This window comes from Eulemur rufifrons, chromosome 14 (genome assembly GCF_041146395.1).
Source record: "Eulemur rufifrons isolate Redbay chromosome 14, OSU_ERuf_1, whole genome shotgun sequence".
Lineage (NCBI taxonomy): Eukaryota > Metazoa > Chordata > Mammalia > Primates > Lemuridae > Eulemur > Eulemur rufifrons.
In genome coordinates, this window is record NC_090996.1 from 5188377 (window position 1) to 5207722 (window position 19346).

At 41.6% G+C, this 19346-nt stretch overlaps 1 protein-coding gene across 5 annotated transcripts in view; it reads right to left on the reverse strand.

Moving 5' to 3' along the window:
* Positions 1-12217, reverse strand: part of AUTS2 (activator of transcription and developmental regulator AUTS2) — a 1139956-nt gene extending 1127739 nt beyond the window's left edge. For 3 of the 5 annotated variants that reach the window (XM_069486205.1, XM_069486204.1, XM_069486208.1), the window contains exon 1: positions 10732-11490. In XM_069486205.1, coding sequence (XP_069342306.1) covers positions 10732-11040 — 309 coding nt within the window. In that variant the 5' untranslated portion in view covers positions 11041-11490. Of the gene's footprint in view, positions 1-10731 lie in introns of all 5 variants that reach the window. The other 2 variants (XM_069486207.1, XM_069486206.1) reach the window with 1 other exon arrangement.
* Between the last annotated feature and the right edge of the window lie 7129 nt (positions 12218-19346).

Genomic DNA, 19346 nt, shown 5'->3' on the forward strand with positions numbered 1-19346 from the left:
AATACCCTTACGTCACCATGGTTAGGGAGAAGTATTTTTAAAATAAAAAAAGTAAGTTTACTTCATAGTTCCTATAGAGGCCAGCTTCTTCTATTAAGGCCAATTCCAAAAATTTAGCAAAGAATATTTCATCAGTTCAGAGGGCATAATTAGATGTTTTGATTAAAGCATTTTCCTCCCCTGGTTAACAAGATATAACAGATGTCACTGACTTCCCTAATAACAATACAGCCTTGCTTTTGGCATCTTTACAATTTTAAAACTGAACTGTCATATAGAAAAATTATAACTACGGTGTCTCTGTACAATCATGACTCTGAAGTGGTTATGACATGCCTGGACTCCCCAATGGAACAGATATGGAAATCATATTCCATATTCATAGCCAAGAGCCCTCCTTAGCAAGCACTTGAAAACCAAGCTCTGAAATCTGAATGATGCGGGCTTATTCAAATCACCACCAATTATTCCTGGAAGCACCAACCAAGTGAGGTATAAAACCTGAAAAGAAAATGCAAATCTCACAGTCACTTTCTTCCAGGAGCACAAGGAACACATACAGAAAAGTGTCTTGGAGAAAGCAATGCCCATCTAAAGAGACTCACTCTACCAAAATCCCAGCTTCCCTGCAGAGAGGAGGAGTACTATACTTGATAAAAAGGACTCTCATTTTTCACAGCAAGATTCCCCTGGTGTATTTGATCCAATTTATAAAAATTCGATTTACACCAATTTTGTCAACATATCAGTCCACAGTGTAACTAGAGATAGGCCTGAATTTTAAATGGGAGGCAGAGCCTCTCTGATTGAAGTTCAAACAAAAAATCCTGGTGTTTAACAACTCCATTAATGACATCAAGCACAGATCTGAAGATCATTCAGCCCTTTTGTCAGTCACATATGTTATTTATAGGACAGCATATCAATCATGTCTTCCCCTTATTATTTTCTACTTTCTGGTCCTAAGCTATTTGGTCTGCCAAATTAATACATCCCATTGCTGCTGCAAATCTAAACAATGCTTGATAAAAGATTAATAAAATAGTTGGGTTCTCTGCAACCACATACACACCCAGGGAAATTCATCAATGTCTTTTTATTTGCATATTTGGCTGACTGCCCCCTGCAGCAAATATGTAAGGCACAATGCTCAGGTAGCCTGGTTTATGGCTTGCATTTAATTCAGGGTGTCAATCTGCTTCTGTTTTAATTACATCCATCTTGACATGTTATTACAATCCCATGAAAACTTCTTTTCATTATATGAATGGCTATAAATATATACACATGACAAACAGTTGTTATAAATTTTCTGGTTCAGCAATTAACAGGCAAGATGCCTTAGCCAACACGTCATGTGGATTTAATATTTTGAGTCTTTCTTTAGAAGCAAAGTTTGGTTGAGTCTTCAATTCAACCATACTCCAAAGTTCACTCGTTTCACATGTTCTGCTACTATGATATTATTAAATTGCTCTGCGTTTCCCTGGATTGCTAAACTGAAGAAAATATTTTACCCAAAAAAATTGCATTAAAATTTTAAGTGGGCCACAGTAAGGTGATCTTACACTCAAAAAATTATTTCATCTTTCCACTGGACGTTCAAGATTGAGAAACTCTCATATCATCACTCTAATGTTTATTTTTTCTTTTATGCCCTTATCGGGGGGAGAAGGGTGCATTTAAAAAAAAATGAATGTACTTACAGAGAAAGGCCAATGAATTTCATATCAATATACTGGGAGAGGGTGTGGAGAAAGAAGAATGCTTTTAAAACATTCTCTATGTTGAGTAAAGCAGAACACTTTAGGAAAAATGGGAAGCTTCACAATCATGAGTGTTCATCCACATTTGTAGCATTATTTTTGTTTTTAAAAAACCTCCTTTCAAGGTTCCCAATCCTTGGGACTCCTCAGTACTAATTTAAGAGAAGCAGACAGTCTTCTCTGGGTAACAGTGAGAGCCTCTAACTCCCAGTGTGATCTTGAGCAGGTCAATTAACCTCTCTGGGTTGTGTTTTCATTTGCAAAATAAGAGGTAGAGCTACATCACTAAAGATAACATCTGTGCCTCTCATGCCATAAGGCTCAAGAAGCACACCAGCCAGCAAAGGCTGAAGAGAAACTGATCAAAAGGTGTATCTGAAAATGTTTAGGTACTAAGTTTAGGATATCTCCTAAAGATTTAGCTCTGCACATCAGTCTCAAAACTGTAATTTTCAAGTAATCAAAGTGACCACCATAACAAATGAGGAAGCCAACTTTGCAATATGCAGCAACACACAATACCAAATGCTTATTTCCCTTTTTGCTCCAGGGAAAGTAAAATTTCACTTCAATTATGTAAGGTCATTTCTTACAATCCAGGACCTTCATTATTTTTGCCAACTGAAGGTGTACAGAGAATGAGTGCAGTCACTGGAATTTCTATCATGTGGCTGGAAAACAGGTAATAATTTAATGTTCAATTAGTGTGTTATCTACATCTTCAGTCTCTCTCTTTTTTTCTCACTTGTAAAGTTTTGAACCATGGAAAACTATGCACTGAACAACATTTGACCAGCAACCTTTAGGCAGCAAGCATAATTTGACCCAAAAAAACCTAGAAGAAAAAAAAGAATTCTACTTCAGTACAACAATTGAGGATAATGCAATACTGGACTAGAATTTCTTAATTCCTCTTTTTAAATTTTAAAATATCACTGCCATCAGAAACTTAACAAAAACTTAAAATGGGGTTGGTTTTGTGGAGGGTAGGTATGGGGACAACAAAAAGGAAAACAACATCCCTCAAGTATCATTACAACTTGACACTGGCAATGACTTAAACTCAGTCTCAGATTCAGAATTTAGAAAGTATCAGATTTCACCCGTATAACAACCAAGAGTCATAAACTGTCTTTGCAGGGTGTTCCTCAGATAGTAGCAACCACACAGTACTTAAAATTTGAAGACTTTCAGCCAAAAATGAATCTCAAACTGCATTAGCCATTTTGTATTACTTATTAATAGTAAGCTTTTTTCTTTTTCTTCTTGTGACTCTATTTTACTACACATGGGTTTTCCAGAGCTCTGAAGGTACCAAGGAGGTATGGCATCATGAGATATAGTAGTAAGCCAAAATCACAGTAAAGTCTTTTAAAAAATATTTGTATGTAGTTGGTAATTTGTAAAGTTTGTTCCAGCAAACCATAACTAAGGTTCAGAAATGAACTGGGAAATCAGAAAGGCGAGCTCTAACAGAGTTTAGAAAGCTGTGACAAGCAATTCACCCTCACAGAGCTAACATTAAAGTCCTTCAAACAATGTCAAAATTAAAATGATGAAAGTGTCAAATTTTCAAGTTTCCACATTTCATCAGCAACTTCCTAAATCCATTCATTACCTTTTATTAACTTCATTCATAATTTTGATAGCTCTACCACAATAAAGGGAGAGAGAGAGGGAGGGAGGGAAGAAAGGAAGGAATAAGGAGAGAAGGAAGGTGGCAGGCACCAGGTGGGTGGAGAATCTAAATAGATCCTAAGATGAGACTGCAACATACACTAACGTGTGAAATAAACACCTTCAAAGGCAGCAGCAGTTCACACCCAGGTCCCCTTGCTATGGATGGAATCAGCGACCTGAACAGAACTGAGACATAGAAGCCTGCACTTACCTAGTCCCTTCCTAAGCAAACAGAGGCAGTCAGATTATGGAAAATCCATACCTCCTCTCCTGAGTTACTGGTATAAAGAGGACCTATCCTTTGAGACTTTGCAATATATATTGACTGCACATCAAGACATAAAAGAAACTACCCTTACCCTGCAAGTTTGTTAGAAGAAATTAAGGATGAACACAGCTCAGATTTGGAAGAATTAATACATACTTAGGGTCACACCAGCCTTAAATTCTATGTCCCACCCTTTTAGAGGGAAAAAAAAAAAAAAAAAAAAAAAACCTCCATTAATGGAACAGGTGTAGATTATATGAGAAATAGTTCTGCCCCAGCTAACAATGTTCCCAAATTGTTTTTGATCCTCTCTTGTCTTGGGTTTTACCAAATTCATCACTAGATTACTCTTCCAAACTTCAGTGATCTGAGTTTTCAAATCTACCTGAAATTTTTTTTTTTTTTCAGAACTTTCTCAAATGAATAGTTACTATCTCATTACCAGGTTCTTTATCCTAAATCTACCACAGTTTGGGTAGATCCTAACCCTGAAAAACATGTTGCTTCTTGAAGAGAAAATATAGCATGAAGTACTTTAACAAAGTTAGGCTACACTTAGTATACTATAACTCCTATACAGGACAGGAGTAAAATAAAATAAAATGTAAAGACACTAACCCACCATCCTTTACTCTCTGCATCCATGCAAATGCATACACACAGACCCCCTCCATCAAGAAGTGCTGTAGACCTTCTTGTCCAAAGGTTTACAAATCTTACAGCTCTTGGGATCTAAATGTTTCCTCAGCAGCTAGCCTCCACTACTGTTTTCTCCATTTGGGGACCTTATTTCTAATCCTAACATTCTCTCAAACTAAACAATCACCATTTATTTTCGAAAGTATACAGAATTGTGGTATAGAAGTGTCTCAGAATCTCTTTATCACCCTCAACACTCTTGGAATCATATTTACTGTTCTGTTTTTTTTTTTGTTGTTGTTGTTTTTTAACTCTTTTTCAACAATGATAACTAGAGAACACTACTCTGAGTATCAAGGGCCTAATCACTAACTTCAAAATTCATTTTTTAAATTTACTGATTCTTTTATACCCTGTCTTCTTCCCCCTAAAAAAAGCTGAATCATTTAATCTCCACAGCTGATATAAATCACATGGAATCATCATATCACAACCTTCAACTTCATCTCACATCTAGTCCTCAAGTGATGCCCTGCTTTGTAGAGTAAAATACAGAAACTCAGTAATATAGCTAAACACTTGAATTCATAGCCACATACATTATTCACACCCTTTGTTTTCTCCAAATTTTCTCATCACTTAGGAACTCCTCAGATTCTAAAACTTTCAGCTATGCACACTTTCATAAGTCAAATGCTGGAACTGACCCATTTACTATGCAGTCCCATGGCCAAACTTTCCAAAACAGAAAGTGAAAAATGCAACAAAAACACAGCACCACAGCTGTTCCTGGCTGTGTAACCGCAGAAGAGAGGTTCTAACTCTTTTTGAACTACCACTTCATACATAGCAAGCAAAAGGCGGATAATCTGAAACCTTTGTTTTAACATCAATGTCAACCTCCTTTCTCATCCAACCTCTTCTTACAGGTAGCTAAAAAGCAGCAATACATGAAACTAGAAGGGACCAAGAAAGGATAAAACATATTGGCTGAAAGGAAACTTAGTGGCATCAGAACTGGGCTACTATCACACTGAAAGAGCTACTAATGAGAATCATTCACCAATATATTCACCTCATGGTGGGTTGCTAACAATCCCTGAAAAGGCTGACACCAGGCAGGAAAGGGGAACAGGAGAAGTGGACTAATCTCTCTCACTGTTTACATCTCCCTCACTATGACACTCCCTTGTCACTCCCCCTTAAGAAGCAGCCTCCCACACAGACTACAAGCTTCTGTGCCTGGTTTTTCCAAGTCGTCTACCATCAGCCCACTCACCCTATACTCAGAGATCATCAAATTCCAAGATCTGGAGGGACGTTTTTTGAAATCTTTTCCAGCATTTCCCATAGTGGATGGTGCATTACAATGCTGAGAATAAAAGTGCCCCATGGTCAAATAAATTTAGGAAATAAGGCACATCACCATTGCCTTCTTAGATATTCAAAGTTCACATTCACATACTAAAGACTTTTAATTCTGGAAGAACAATTCATCCATTTAATTTTGTCTAGCCCATCAAGTTCCAAACACTATTTGAGGGTAGATCATTCTGTTTTGGTCTGGAACACAGCCTACGAACATCTGCAAAGATATGTTCCCTTCCAGCTTGAGAATCTTTGCTCACTAAACTAGCCTAAACCTCTCCACTAATGGATGAAGAAAATGATGCTTTTAGAAAGTAACTTCTCAAGGTCAAACAACTAGTTAGAAGGGCCAAGCCTGGAAAACGGGTCTTCACAGGTCTCCTGACCCCCTAACAAGCACTCTTTACTTACTTTTATACCATTTCTACCAGCCCTTCTCTGCCCCCAAGGCCTAACCACATAGTATCTTCTCACTTGTCTTGTTTCTGTGCCCTTTCCACTATTCCCTTTCCCTGTCCCCCATTCCTTCCCTATCTATCCAAGTAACTAATCCTTCTAGGCCCTATCTTCTCTATGAAAACTTCTTAAATACTTCAGCCTATTTCACTACCCTATCCATAAAAACCTATTACACTTAGTTGACATTAGGCATTTAAATGCCTGTTTCAAAATTATTTTATAGGTGTTGGACTTACTTTAGCAACTAAACTGCATACTTCTTTGGGATGCTACACACACATATATATACACATTTAGGTTTCTCTATACTCTTTGCACATATTAAGCACTCCATAAATATTTGCTGGCTGATATAAAGAACATGATTAATGTTTTTTAAGCAGCTGAATAAGTGAGATTTGACCATAATAAATTGTTAAAGCCTATTAACATGGCATGTTATAAGGACATCAAATTCTGTGCAGCCTACTTATGCTATTGATATGTGGGTAAGCCCAGAAACAGAGCTAGGAAATGAAGACCATATGAAAGTCTGGGTTTGAAGCTCTACCCACTAGAAATAAGTCTTCCTTCATTTTCATAAGTCTGCAAAGCTCCAACTGGCCTTTTCTCTACTGATTCCAGAAATTTCAACTTTGCTTCCCTTTGTCAGTTATACAAAAGGAAACTGTACTAAGAACTCAGTGCACAAAAGAGGAGTGAGGGGGGAAATAATGGATTTGCAAAGTCAGATTTTGAGCCACGGTGCCCACATGGCTTCCTAATAGAGGTTACACAGAAACCCAAATCAGAATAGAAAGCCAACATTACCTGGCATATCAGGATATGCTGATGGTACTAGAACCTCAACATTTCTATTTATACTTTGTTTGCTAGAACCCCTCCCCACTTTTTTTAACTAGACATATCTGGGGATATTTGCTCTTATCCTGTCACTCAAACAATAGACAGACAATACCATATCCGAATGGCAGTTCTACTTCTCAGCTGCATAATGAAAAGAACACCACATTCAACTTTAGCTTCCTCACCTACCCTCTTATCTTCTATCATGAGACTCTTCATAATCATACACTTGAACTTCAGGGCTCAATTACTCAAGACAAGTGTCCCTGCAGAATATGAAACTACCTCAGCCAGCTTCACTGCCTATAAAGTCTGAGACTTGTCAAACTACCCCCAAAGCTTTCATCGTCCTAAATAAGAATCCAACAACAGTACAGAATAATCAACATAAAAATTCAGGTTCTCATTTGGCAAGTTTATTACTACTCCAGTACCAATAAAACCACAGTTGGACTGGAACCATTTATTTCGTTATGAGTTTGGAGGCTTTTTTTTTAAAAGGGAATTCCAAAATCAGCTACTAAGAACAAAGTCATCGAGTCTAATAATGTGTCCATTAACACACAAAGTATGCTGCTCCACAGTTTGCCAGCTATTGCTCTGAGCTGGCATAAGTTATAAACCTAGCTGTGCAAGCCAACATTTCTGGTTTCTTATCACAACATCATACCAGCAGCAGCCTTGATGATAGGTGTTGACAACTTTTTTTTGATTTCTAAATACAAGGCACAAAAACATACTATTTATTTAGGATAACTCTAAACATCTATAATAATTCTTAACATTTTACAAACACTCCTGTAACACCCATTTCTATCCAAGTTCATAGTTTAGTGCCTGTTACCTAATACGCCCTCACATTTCTTGGTGATAGTTCACCAACTCTTCCAAACTGAGTACGGTGGAACACCGGAGGCTTCATTTTAACAATCACTACACACATATGTTCTCACCATAAAGCATGGAAACAATTTGACAGCAAGCAGCCAACATATCTACCTTTTCCCATTGTGAGTTTTTAATCTGAAAAGTGTATTTACAGTTTTCTTACAAAAGTTGGGCCTCTTAAAATGTAAATACTAACAAGATATTTGATATCAGGGAACTGTTATAAATTTATTTTGGTGTGATAATGGTACTGTGAGGTTTTTGGAGGGATTTGGGTGATTTTTTTGAGTCATTATAGTTTAGAGATTCTTACGGAAGTATTTACAGATGAGATCATATCATATCTGGGAGAGGGAATGAGTAGTAGATGGAATATAAAAAAAATAAGATAGGAGTTGGTGGTTGTTGAACCAGGATGTTGTGTGTATTAGCGGTTTATTGTATTGTTCCATCTACTTTTGTACATGCTTAAATTTTTCTATAAAATTTTAAGCAAACTTTTTAAAAGTTAGACCTTTTATACTCACACACAGATATGTCTATAATTTTTAGATATGAAGGTGGCATAGTATTCAGCTAACCAAAGTAACCTCAGTTTTGAATCTATAAAAGTAGCAGAAAAAAATAATTAGAGCAAAGTAAGTAACTATATTAATGGTACATTAAACTCGTCTTCTTTAAAAATTTTCTAAGCTCAAAAGAAACTGGAATGGGCACACTTTCTCTCAAAAGCCAATGGACTGATATACACATCACAAGCCCAAACACCTATTTATTAAAAATAAAGCAATCAAAAACAACTGCTTAAGTATATATCTACGTCTATATATAGATATACCTATCTCTATCCCTACTTGGCCTTCAAAACTGTTCATGGGAATGTGGAGGTCCCTCTTCTTACTGAGAGGGGCCACATAGCAGTCCAGGATAACCATGTAGAATGCATAACCACTTGTAACCAGCTCTTACAAGTAATTTCCTAAATCAACCACAGTTAAAAATGAAGAACCAAATTTTAGGCAGCAATTTCTACTAGGAACACACTGCCATTTCAATTCCTATTTTAAAGCAAGAGAGAGAAAGAGACAGAGAAAGAAGGAGGTCACCCTGTACAGTAACCACCTACCTTCGCAAAGTTAAAGCCACACTTCGAATTATCCTAGTAAGTGGTGAACCTCAACACTCAAAATTTTACCCAATAAAGAATCAGTTCTAGAACCAAAGGACAACTGATTCAATCACTAACATCAAAATCTATATAGCCGCCACCACCATCACCACCACCTGCCCCCCTCACCACCACCTCCCTTATTCCCCAATCACTGGCCACCATCCACCACCATCACCACCAGCAGCCCAACCAAAAGCAGTTCAAACAGGAAAGGACAATATTGACAGAAAGGCTTCCTTTTTAAAAATATTTAAACCTGACACCAAAACACATACACAAAACCAGCGATCTAAATCTGTACAATTACTGTATGTGAGATTTAAGCTGTCATTAACAAAGCTTGCATTTGAGCATCTGAAACAATACCATAGTTAACAGGAAAAAAAAACAGAAAAGGAAAAGTTTCCTTCACGAACCTCAAAACGTCACATCAGGTGCATGAGAGACTGTAAACCAACTCACATCTTGGTTTTGTGCTTAAGAAAGCTGGACCAACTCCACAGAATCTCAAAGCCTTCTGTGTGTGGTGTTGGGGGTGGGGACAGGGAGGTAAGAGGAGGAAAGAAGGCGCTTAAATTTTAGAGGCCAGTGACCAATTCTAGCACCAAAGAAGATCTGTCCAGGCAAAGACAGTTTCCCCCGACCCCTGGGCAGTCTCCCTCTACCTCCCTCCTCCTTCCCCCTCACCCCAGGAGGCTGTTAGCCGGCAGGAAAATGTGCACTTGGAAATCCACGCTGCAGGTGCCCAAGGAATAAAGAAAGACACACATATATACACACACACAAAGCCAATCACTTAGGAAGAAAAAAAAAGAAAACACAAAAAAAGGAAAGGGAGAGGGACAATTGGTGACAAGCCCTTCACTAGGATTGTCTTTCCTCCCACCAGTCCTCCCTGGTGTACCTTTTCTGTGCTTTAACTAAATTGCTCTCGTACCCACACACATGTGCATATGTATGTGTACAGATATTATAATTAACCCTTACTGTAATAGAGCCCCACAGAGAATAGAGAAATATTCCATCCTTTCCTCTTCTCTCCCCTCCTCCCTCCTTTCTCCCAACCAGGAGAAAACGCCCCCTTCTCCAGCTTAACCAAAAAAAAAAAAAAAAAAAAAATGCGAGGGGGGGCGCAAAGAAACCACAAAACCCCACCAGTCTCCGGTCCAGAGGACACCCGGGAAAGGTATATACTATACAGACACACACACGGACATATGGCTCTGTAGGAGGCACACAGAGAACCGTCCACAGGCGCCCCAAACCCAGCAAAGAGACTTCCACCAGCCAAGAAGCCATGATTGGGGAGGGAAAGGAGGAAGGAGTAGGGGCAGAGCTATCTGTGGAGAGGGGGCGCATTGTTGTGATGCCTGAACCCCTTTCTTTCTGCCCATCTGCTGTGGAGGGGGTGCAGGGAGGGGGCGCAGGGGAAAGGCGAGTGAGAACGAGGAAACCAGGAGACCAAGCACGGCTTTGCGATTCCCTCTTGCTGCCTGTCTGCCCGCGCCCCCAGCTCCCCCCCAACAATAAGACCTCAGCCCAGACAGACAGACAGCCCAGAGCGCGGCGGGGGAAGCAGGAGAGCCGGGCGCAGCCGAGTGGGGTCGTGCATAAAGGGAACCCAGGGGGAGGGGGGTCCCCCTTACCTCCAGCGCTTCAAAAGTGACAAAGCTGGTCATGGCAAATCCATCAATGATGTCCTCTTCGGCCGAGGTGGACTCTCTCCGCTTCCTCCGCGGGGGTCTGGGCCGGGACGGGGCGGAGGACGGGGGCTTCCCATTGTCTTCCTTGTCGGAGCCCGACGACGAGGCGAGTGAGGGCGCCCGGGTCCGGCCGGCCCTGCCGCCGCCGGCCGCGCCGGCCCCCAGCCCGCCCCGGGAGCGCCTCTCCCGGTCTCGCTGCGACCGCGACCGCCGCTTTTTGCGGAGTCCATGGCCCCGCGTCGGGCCATCCATGGCTCTGCCGCGCCGGGGTCTCCCCGCTCGCCCGCTACAGGCTACGGCCGCGGCCACACAAAAAAAATTGACACCAAGCCCTCCCTCCCCCTTCACGGCTTCCCTCCGCCCCGAGGAGGGCGCGGGGGAGACGGCGGCCGAAAGAAGGGAGAGAGGGGAAGAAAGAGAGGAGAAAAGAAAAGGGGGAAGGGGCGGAGAGAGGGGAGGAGGGACGGGGAGCGAGGGCGAGAGGCGAAGAGCCCAAGTGTGGGGCTCCCCACAGCACAGAGGGTCGGAGATGCCTGGGAGCAGCGCCGAGCAAAGTAATGGCTGAACACACAGGTCTCCTTTAGAGGAAAAAAAATAACTCACCAAGCAGGCAATAAATCAGAATAGCGGAATGCTTTGATCAAGAGACTGGGAGGCTCCGGGGAGCCCTCCCCACGGCCATTCTCTGCCGCGCCCCCTGTCCCCCGAAAACGCCTGCCCCCCCCGACACAAAATCGGATCCGAAAAGGTCGCGGGAAAGTGGGGGCAATGAACTTCACCCGCCCCTCGCGCAGGAAAACACCCCCGCCGCCTCTCACACACGCCTCGGAGAAAACTCACTCCCAGGCTCCAAAATTTTTAAGAAATGTAGCCAGGGGAGGATAGGGCCCCGGAGCGACCTAAGAGGGACAAGACCCCCCAGAGACGGAAGCATAATAATGCAATAATTAGCAGAGGAGAGGGCGAAACTGCGAGAGGTGGAGGAGAAGGGAGGCGGAGGAAAGGGAAGGAGGATGCTGGAGCAGTTGTGGGGTTTGCTTTTCGGTCTTCGAGGGGGGAGGAGAGGGAGATGAAAGAAGAGAAGAAGCTAACCCTGACGCTGCCACCCGCCCCGCTCCTCACAAAAATATTTTTTCCAGTCCCAGAGAAGAGGTCACCCTTCCTCAAAAAAGGGAGGGGGTGAGTCAGTCAGTCGATGAGGAAAGCAGAAAGAAATCTCCAGCGGGAGAGACACCGGTGTGCAGCAGCCGCCGCCGCCGCCGCCTGCTGCCGTCGCTGCTTCTCCTAGTCGCCCAGCCTGAGGGAGAAGCGCTGCCGGCAACGCCGCTCTCACTGCCGCCGCTAATTCTGCCGCCGCCACCGCCGCGAGAGCCCCGAGCCGGAGGGTGCACGGCGTGTCCCCGGGCGGCTGCAGCGGGAGCCCGGGCACGGCCCCATCCTCCGCCCGTCGGCCTCGCTCAGCTCCCGCTCCTCCCCCTCCGCGGCCGGCCCACCGCCGCCGCCGCCCGCCTCAGCCCAGCCCCGCGCCCGCCCGCTAGCTCGCTCGCTCGCCCGCGCGCGCGCCCGCTCACGCGCACCCGCCCTCCCCGCGCCTCGCTTGGCGCGCGCTCCCGCCCCCGCGGCCCCGGCCGGCTGGATCACGTGGGTGGCTGGGCTCCCTCCTCCCCGCCCCCTCCCCAGTTGTAGAGTGTGTAGAAAGCAAAAGGCTGGGGGCTGGCCGCGCTCGCGAGCCCAGGGCATGCGCGCTGGGGCGGCCGGGCCTGCGCACTTGGGGCGGTGGGGAGCCGCGAGGAGGGGTGTGGAGGGGGTGTCCGCGTGGGGTTGTCCGCGGCCGGGCAGAGTTGGCGCGCTAGGGCGTGGAAGCCGCGGAAGGATCCCGCCTGTGGTTCCGGGAACGCGAGAGGCCACTGCCCTCAGGCTACTCTGCGCGTGCCCCTCACACCCACCTCGGGACACTTGCCCTCGACCCCCTACCCTGACCGGCCCGAAACGTCTGGGCTGCCTTTTCTTGAGCCCCCGGCCCCCCCAGGGTATTTTTCCTTGGCGACCTGCGCAGCGAGGGAAGGAAGGAATTCAGAGAAGGGATACAAGGGGGGATTCTTTGGGAGGGGGCGCCACTGGAGGCGACAGAAAAGGGACCGGGTGCCAAAGCGCGGGCCTTTCCTCCGCCGAGGCGCACCGGGAGGGCCAACAGGCGGAGCTGGAAACTTTTCCCCCACGTGGTACCACAGTGCATGGCCGAGTGACCCCGCGCCCGGATGACCCCAGGGCCCCCCCCTCCTCTTCCAGCTGGGGACCTTGGACGCGCGGGCGGCTTCGAATGCGGGAGCGCGTGGCTGAGCGGCCGATGGGCCGAACTTGAACCTCGGAGCGGCCGCGGGTGACCGGCGGGGCTGGAGAGGCTGGGACCGCCCCGGCCGCAGGACCCGTTAGACCTGCAAACCGCAGTCCTTACCACCGCGCCGGCTTCCTTTACTTTTTTTTTAAGGCGGGGGTGGGGGGCGTCCCTGCTTTTCCCACCACAGCCCCTCCTCCCGCCGCAATGTAGCCGTCGCTTGTAAAAAGTTGTGTTAAAAAGCTGACTGCAGCCCAGAATCGATCAACAAAAGCTACCAGCCTCTCTGGGTGAAGTAGCTGTGCATTTTTCGGGACACCGTAATTGATCTATACGGATCAGAAAGACGCCGACAGCCCACTTTCACCAGCCTCTTGGATACTCTCTTCTCTTTCTGTAGCCCACACTTGGGGAGGAAGAAAAGAAAAATAAACTGACAGTAGTTACAATGGGCCAGGCACCGTGCAAGAAAGCTTTGTATATGATTTCTCCTCTTCGTACTGTAAATCTACATGTTTTATTAGTATTACTGGGAGGAAGTGATGGAGAAATCAGTAAGGACGTGTTTTCTCTAATAGTTTGACATATCCAAAGATTGATTAGTTGATTGATTGATTAGGTTTTTTTTTTATTTATTTAACAATGTTTAGGTCTTACAAGGCTTACTGGGCACAGTTGGAGGCGCTGGGAATACAATGGTATACAAAGCAGAGAAGGTCCTTCCTCTTGGATCTTATGTTCTAGCAGAAAAGCCTCACTTGTCTTACAGTTCCTGACAACTTAATGGTTTGTCATTCCCTTGTTTTAAGTCACACTCCTCAGCTTCTCCATTTCTGGATCCCAGGTTTGCATCCTTATGACATGGGTGAGGAGATGGAGCTTGGGGCGGGGGGATGGTGGGAGGCAAGGTGCCAGGAGCAAAGGGAGTATCCACAGGACTGTGAATAAGAAAATGAGTTTTATGCGGGTCCAGGGAACAAACCATTTGACCTTAGGCAATAGTTTTCAATGACTAGTTTTCTCATCCGTAAATCAAATAGATTCAATTAAATGTTCAAAAAGTTACATTTCAGGTCTACCACTGGCCTTCTAAAAAGATGAATTCTTTTCAAGTCGATTGTGTGCTTTATTTCTTGAGAATAGTGACTGATATATGGGAGCTGATTCCATTTATTAGGAACACAGTGCCACCTTCCAAAATTACCTGCCTGAGATTACTGAGCCTGCTGCCCCTGGAGCAATTAGCCAAAACGGTGCTTCGGTACAGAGTGTACCTGTGTTAACTTTTTAGCTAAAACAGTGCCTCTGTACAAAGCATGCCTATGTTAACTTCTACAGTGCTGTTCAGACAGCTGTTGAAATCCATGCTGAGGTTATGAAGCTCATCCTACAAAATGAAGGCGAGTTCTTTGTAATTAAAAAAAAGAATCTGGGCTCATTTTTAGGGTTTTAAGAATGTGAAAGTTGTCTTAGGTGCTTTCACAGGATAAGATTCTAGGAAAACTGGGAACTAACATTGCAATTACAGCCACTTTTCAACAACTTTGGGGATTGGGTCAAGGAAGGTGTGAAATTGGCAAATATAATAAAAGGTATTATTATATTAGTGACTTTCCAGAGTAGCCCTTGGCAGTACTGTCTTTAAAGTGAAATGTCTGGTAGAAAAAAAAAGTGATGGTAATACACTGCATCCAAGAACTTTGCCTCTGGCAAGAGTAATTTGCAAATGCATTTTGAGATAATGCTTAAATTATATTTTTCAGAGTCTAAGTGTAATACTGGAATTGGTAATGCTTTTTGGGTCAGAGTTTCATAGTTTTCTTCCATCAGAGAACTAAAATTGTTTGTGGATTATATTGTCCATATTTGTTTCTAATTCTCCATTTTCTCTCTGTTTTAAGCACTAATGATTAATAAGTACCATATAGTAAGTTAAGCATTTACTATGTTTCAGGCACTGTTTTAAGTGCATTAAAATAATATCTCATTTAATTTTCATAAATTTTGGAAAAGGTTTATTATACCTATCTTACAGGTGAATAAACTGAGGCTTAAAGTTAAGGATATTGTCTAAGGTGTCTTAGCTGTTTAGTGGTGAGATGAATTTAATCTGAATGACTCCAAAACTTGTTCTCTTGATAGTTATGCTGAAATGTCTTCCTTAGAATGATTGCTCAAGAAGTCAAATGCTATTTATACAGTACAACCACTTTTGAAAACTGGCAATATCTACTAAAATTAAACAGAAAAACCCTATGGCCCGGCGATTCCACTCTTAGGAATACACCAATGTCAAATGTATACAAAAGATATATTAAACCTCTCAGAGCAACACTATTCATAATAAGCCCCCAAACTGGAAACAACCTAAATGTTCATCAACAATAAAATGGATAAATAATTGGTGGCATACAACAGAATACACTACAACACTAAAAATGAACAATCTGCTTCCAAATGCAGTAACATACATAAATCTCACAAATATGCTAAGTGAAAGAAGTTAGTCATACAAGAATATGCATTTTAGGACTCCATTTATATAAAGTACAAAAATAGGCAAAACTCATGCTATTAAAAGTCAGGATAGTGGTTACCCTTGATAGGAAGGAAATGACTAGGAGAGGGCACAAGTGGGGCTTCTGGGGAGCTGGTCATGTTCTGTGTCTTGAGCTAGGTGCTGGTATGTTCAGTTTGTGAAAATTCATTGATCTGTACAATTTTGATATATGTATCTCAATGTATATGTATACTTTAGTAAAAAGTTCCAAAATGCTGTGTATGTATAAATGTGTGTAGGTATTGTTTGTGTGCATATGAGTACCTATATAATACTTTTCTTTCATGTATTAATGACATTACCCAAATGTTCATCAATGGTAAAAATGAATAAACTGTGGTTTATTCACACAATACTATAGAGTGTGACTATAGAGTGGAATACTGCATAGTAAACCTAAATAAAGCATAGCATATTATCAGATTTCTTACTGAGTAGAATAAAAGATAAAGCTTAAACCTGAAATGGGTAGTATGAATGAACTCATAATCCATATCAGCAAAAGCTTAGGTGAATTCTTTGCCCAAAAGATTAGAGTTGATAAAGAGTAAACCTAAAGAAGTAATTCCAAAAGAGGTTGGTTGTTTAGTAGGGAAAACACTCAAGTGGTTCTGGAATACACAAAGGGAAAGACTTACGTCTGTGTTCAGGAATAAATAATCCAGGAAAGCCTCTCCAGTTGTGCTATCTTTTATTTGAATTCATGATTAATACTCAAACTACATCTTGAACATTCAACCTTAACTAGTCAGAGAATACTATTATAGCTCACTGACTGAAATGAACTTTGAGCCTTACACTAGTAGTAGCTATTTTTGGTACCAGAGTTTCTAAATTACTAAATTTTTATATCCCTCTGTGTTGTACTTTGCACTCTGCCAATATAGCGATTATTAGCACATCATTCATGATACCACATACTGGTATATAACATCTGAATTTAATTTATTAGGAAATTGATTTTTAACTCAAGACAACTAAGGTTTATGTTTTGGTCGTTTATAACTTTCAGTTATTTTGTGTGTGTGTGCTGAGACGAGGGTAAAACTGAGGTAGTTGATGGAGCTATTTCTAAGCCATTGCCAAATGAGCAAATAAGGAGACTAACACATTTAACATCCCTTCTTTAACCCCCATAAGTTGTTTTTAATAATAACTATTTCTGGGAAGAAGTGATAATTTGCGTTAACTGACAGGTAGCCCATCAGCAATAACATTGTAACTTTGGCCTAATTATCACCTGCTGTTTTAATTTTTTTTCATATTGAAAGTTGTTTTTCAAACTGCAGTTTTAATGTTTAAAAAACAGGGGGGAGGAGATGTGTGGTTCAATTTGCTAAATGTTGTGTCTCCTTCCATAATATTGTACAATAAACTTTCACCATCTCCGCAGGTGTCTCTGATGAATGACAAATCGATCAACCGTATTCTTCAGACCTTGCCATGTGAAGCCAATGAATACTTGCTGGTGACCAAATAATGCTCATGTTAAAAAATGGTTCTGGAAAATTTAATAAGATTTAGATTTTTAAAAAAGCAGTATTAATATCCATCCTTTCTCAGGGCAGTTTTCTATTTGAAGTTTCACTTGACATGTTTAGATGGGAAAACTGCTGGATAGCCATAAGACTTTAAATGACTCTTTGAATCTACCAGTGAGAGATCCTGGTATTTATTACTTACTGATCATGAGCCTGAGAATCAATTTTCCTAATGGATTTGATAGATGATTTGTGATTAGTGGTGATTTTTATTTTTACTTTTTATTGGAAGAGCAATATATATCTAAAATGATCAGATTCAGACAAGATAACATCCTGGTTGGAGAAATTATCAACCCTTTGGGATTACATAAAACATATATATATATAATGAATTATAGCCCAGATCTAATTGCAAGCTCCTACTCACAAAACCTAGTACAGTAGTTATTTTATATTTCTGCTGTATTCAAGGCTTTTCTCATTCTTGTACCAGTAGCCTTATCAACCTCTTTTATTGCAGCATATATAATTTTTTTTTTTTTTTTTTTTTTTTTTTAGAAATAAGGTCCCTCTCTGTTCCCCAGACTGGAGAGCAGTGGCATAGTCATAGCTCACTGTAACCTCAAACTCCTGCCTTCAAGCTATCCCCCTGCCTCAGGCAACCAAATAGGTGGTACTACTGGCACACACCACCACACCCAGCTAATTTCTCAAAAAAAAAAAATTTTGTAGAGATAGGGTCTCCCTGTGTTGCCTAAGCTAGTCTAGAACTCCTGGCCTCAAGCGATCCTCCCACCTTGGCCTCCCAAAGTGCTGATATTACAGGTGTGAGCCACTGCGTCTGGCCCAGCATATATTTAATACATTTCTATGCATCCGAAGCTAGCTCTTTCCCAGAACACCTCCATGCCTTTGCCCATGCTGGTCCATCATCCCAGAATCTCCTTTCCTGTCATCCAGACTTAGTGAATTTCCACACATCCATCAAGACCAATTTAAACACTAAGGCCAACTCATCCAGAAAGCTTACTCTGGTTACGATTTCCATTCAGAATTGATAGCTTCTTCTCTGCTTATGTGGCACTTTAATTTATGTATATTTTAATGTGTTATTAAATATTTCAAAATAACATAATGAATGATCATGTACTCTCCAAGTAGCTTAAGAAATAAAACATTTCCAAAATAATTGAACCCTCCTTTGTATCTCCTCTGGGATCTTGTCTTCTCTTTCCACACTCCAGCCCTCCTCCACTCTCTCCTCCTCCCCCTAGGGGATCATCATCCTGAATTCCATGCTTATCATTCTATGCATTTCTCTATATTTTTACAACATATGGAAGTATCCCTAAACAATATGTAGCATTCTTTTGTATGTTTTTAAATCTATATAAATGATATAAATCTGTATGTATTCTAAAACTTTTTTATGTTCATAGTGTTTTATTTGTGAGAGTTGTTGATGTTGATACATATAGTTCCTGTGCATTCATTTTCATTGTTGCCTATTATTCCATCACTTGACTATTCCACAACATATTTATTTACATCTTGTGGATAGACATTTAAGTTGCTTATTTTTTGATATTATAAATAACACATGTGCACAAGGAGACATCCTCCCCTTTTTTACACTGCTGTTATAAGACTTACCACACTATTCTATTTAATATTATTTTGTTATTATATATATACATCCTGTGATTTCTCATTATCACTTGGTAAATTCTAGAGAAGAGGGACTGGGAAGACAATGGCAGATGCTCAATAAATGTTAACTGTTTTAATGACTTACCTTTACATATTTGAGTTTAGATATTTTAGACTCAGGCTGTTATGTCTTATAGTACAGAAGAAGACTTCCTACCAAGCATCTATCCTTAAATATGATTTAGTAGTATTTCTGAGTTACTTACTGCCTCTGTCAATTTTGGAACAGAGTAGATGTTTCTCTGTGAAATTATTAATATCCAGTGATCTCATTTCCCTTCAAGTGCCATTATTCTTTTGAAAAAATCCTAAAAAGAGGAAACAATATCTTCATCTATGATGAAATTTTTTTTACTTTCAGAACAAACACACACTTTGTTGTTTGAGCTATCCAAGTTAAAAATATTGCCCAGTTTCTAGAATGGGCTCCTATTACCAGGAAGTTTCATGAAATAGTTAAGTAGACGTA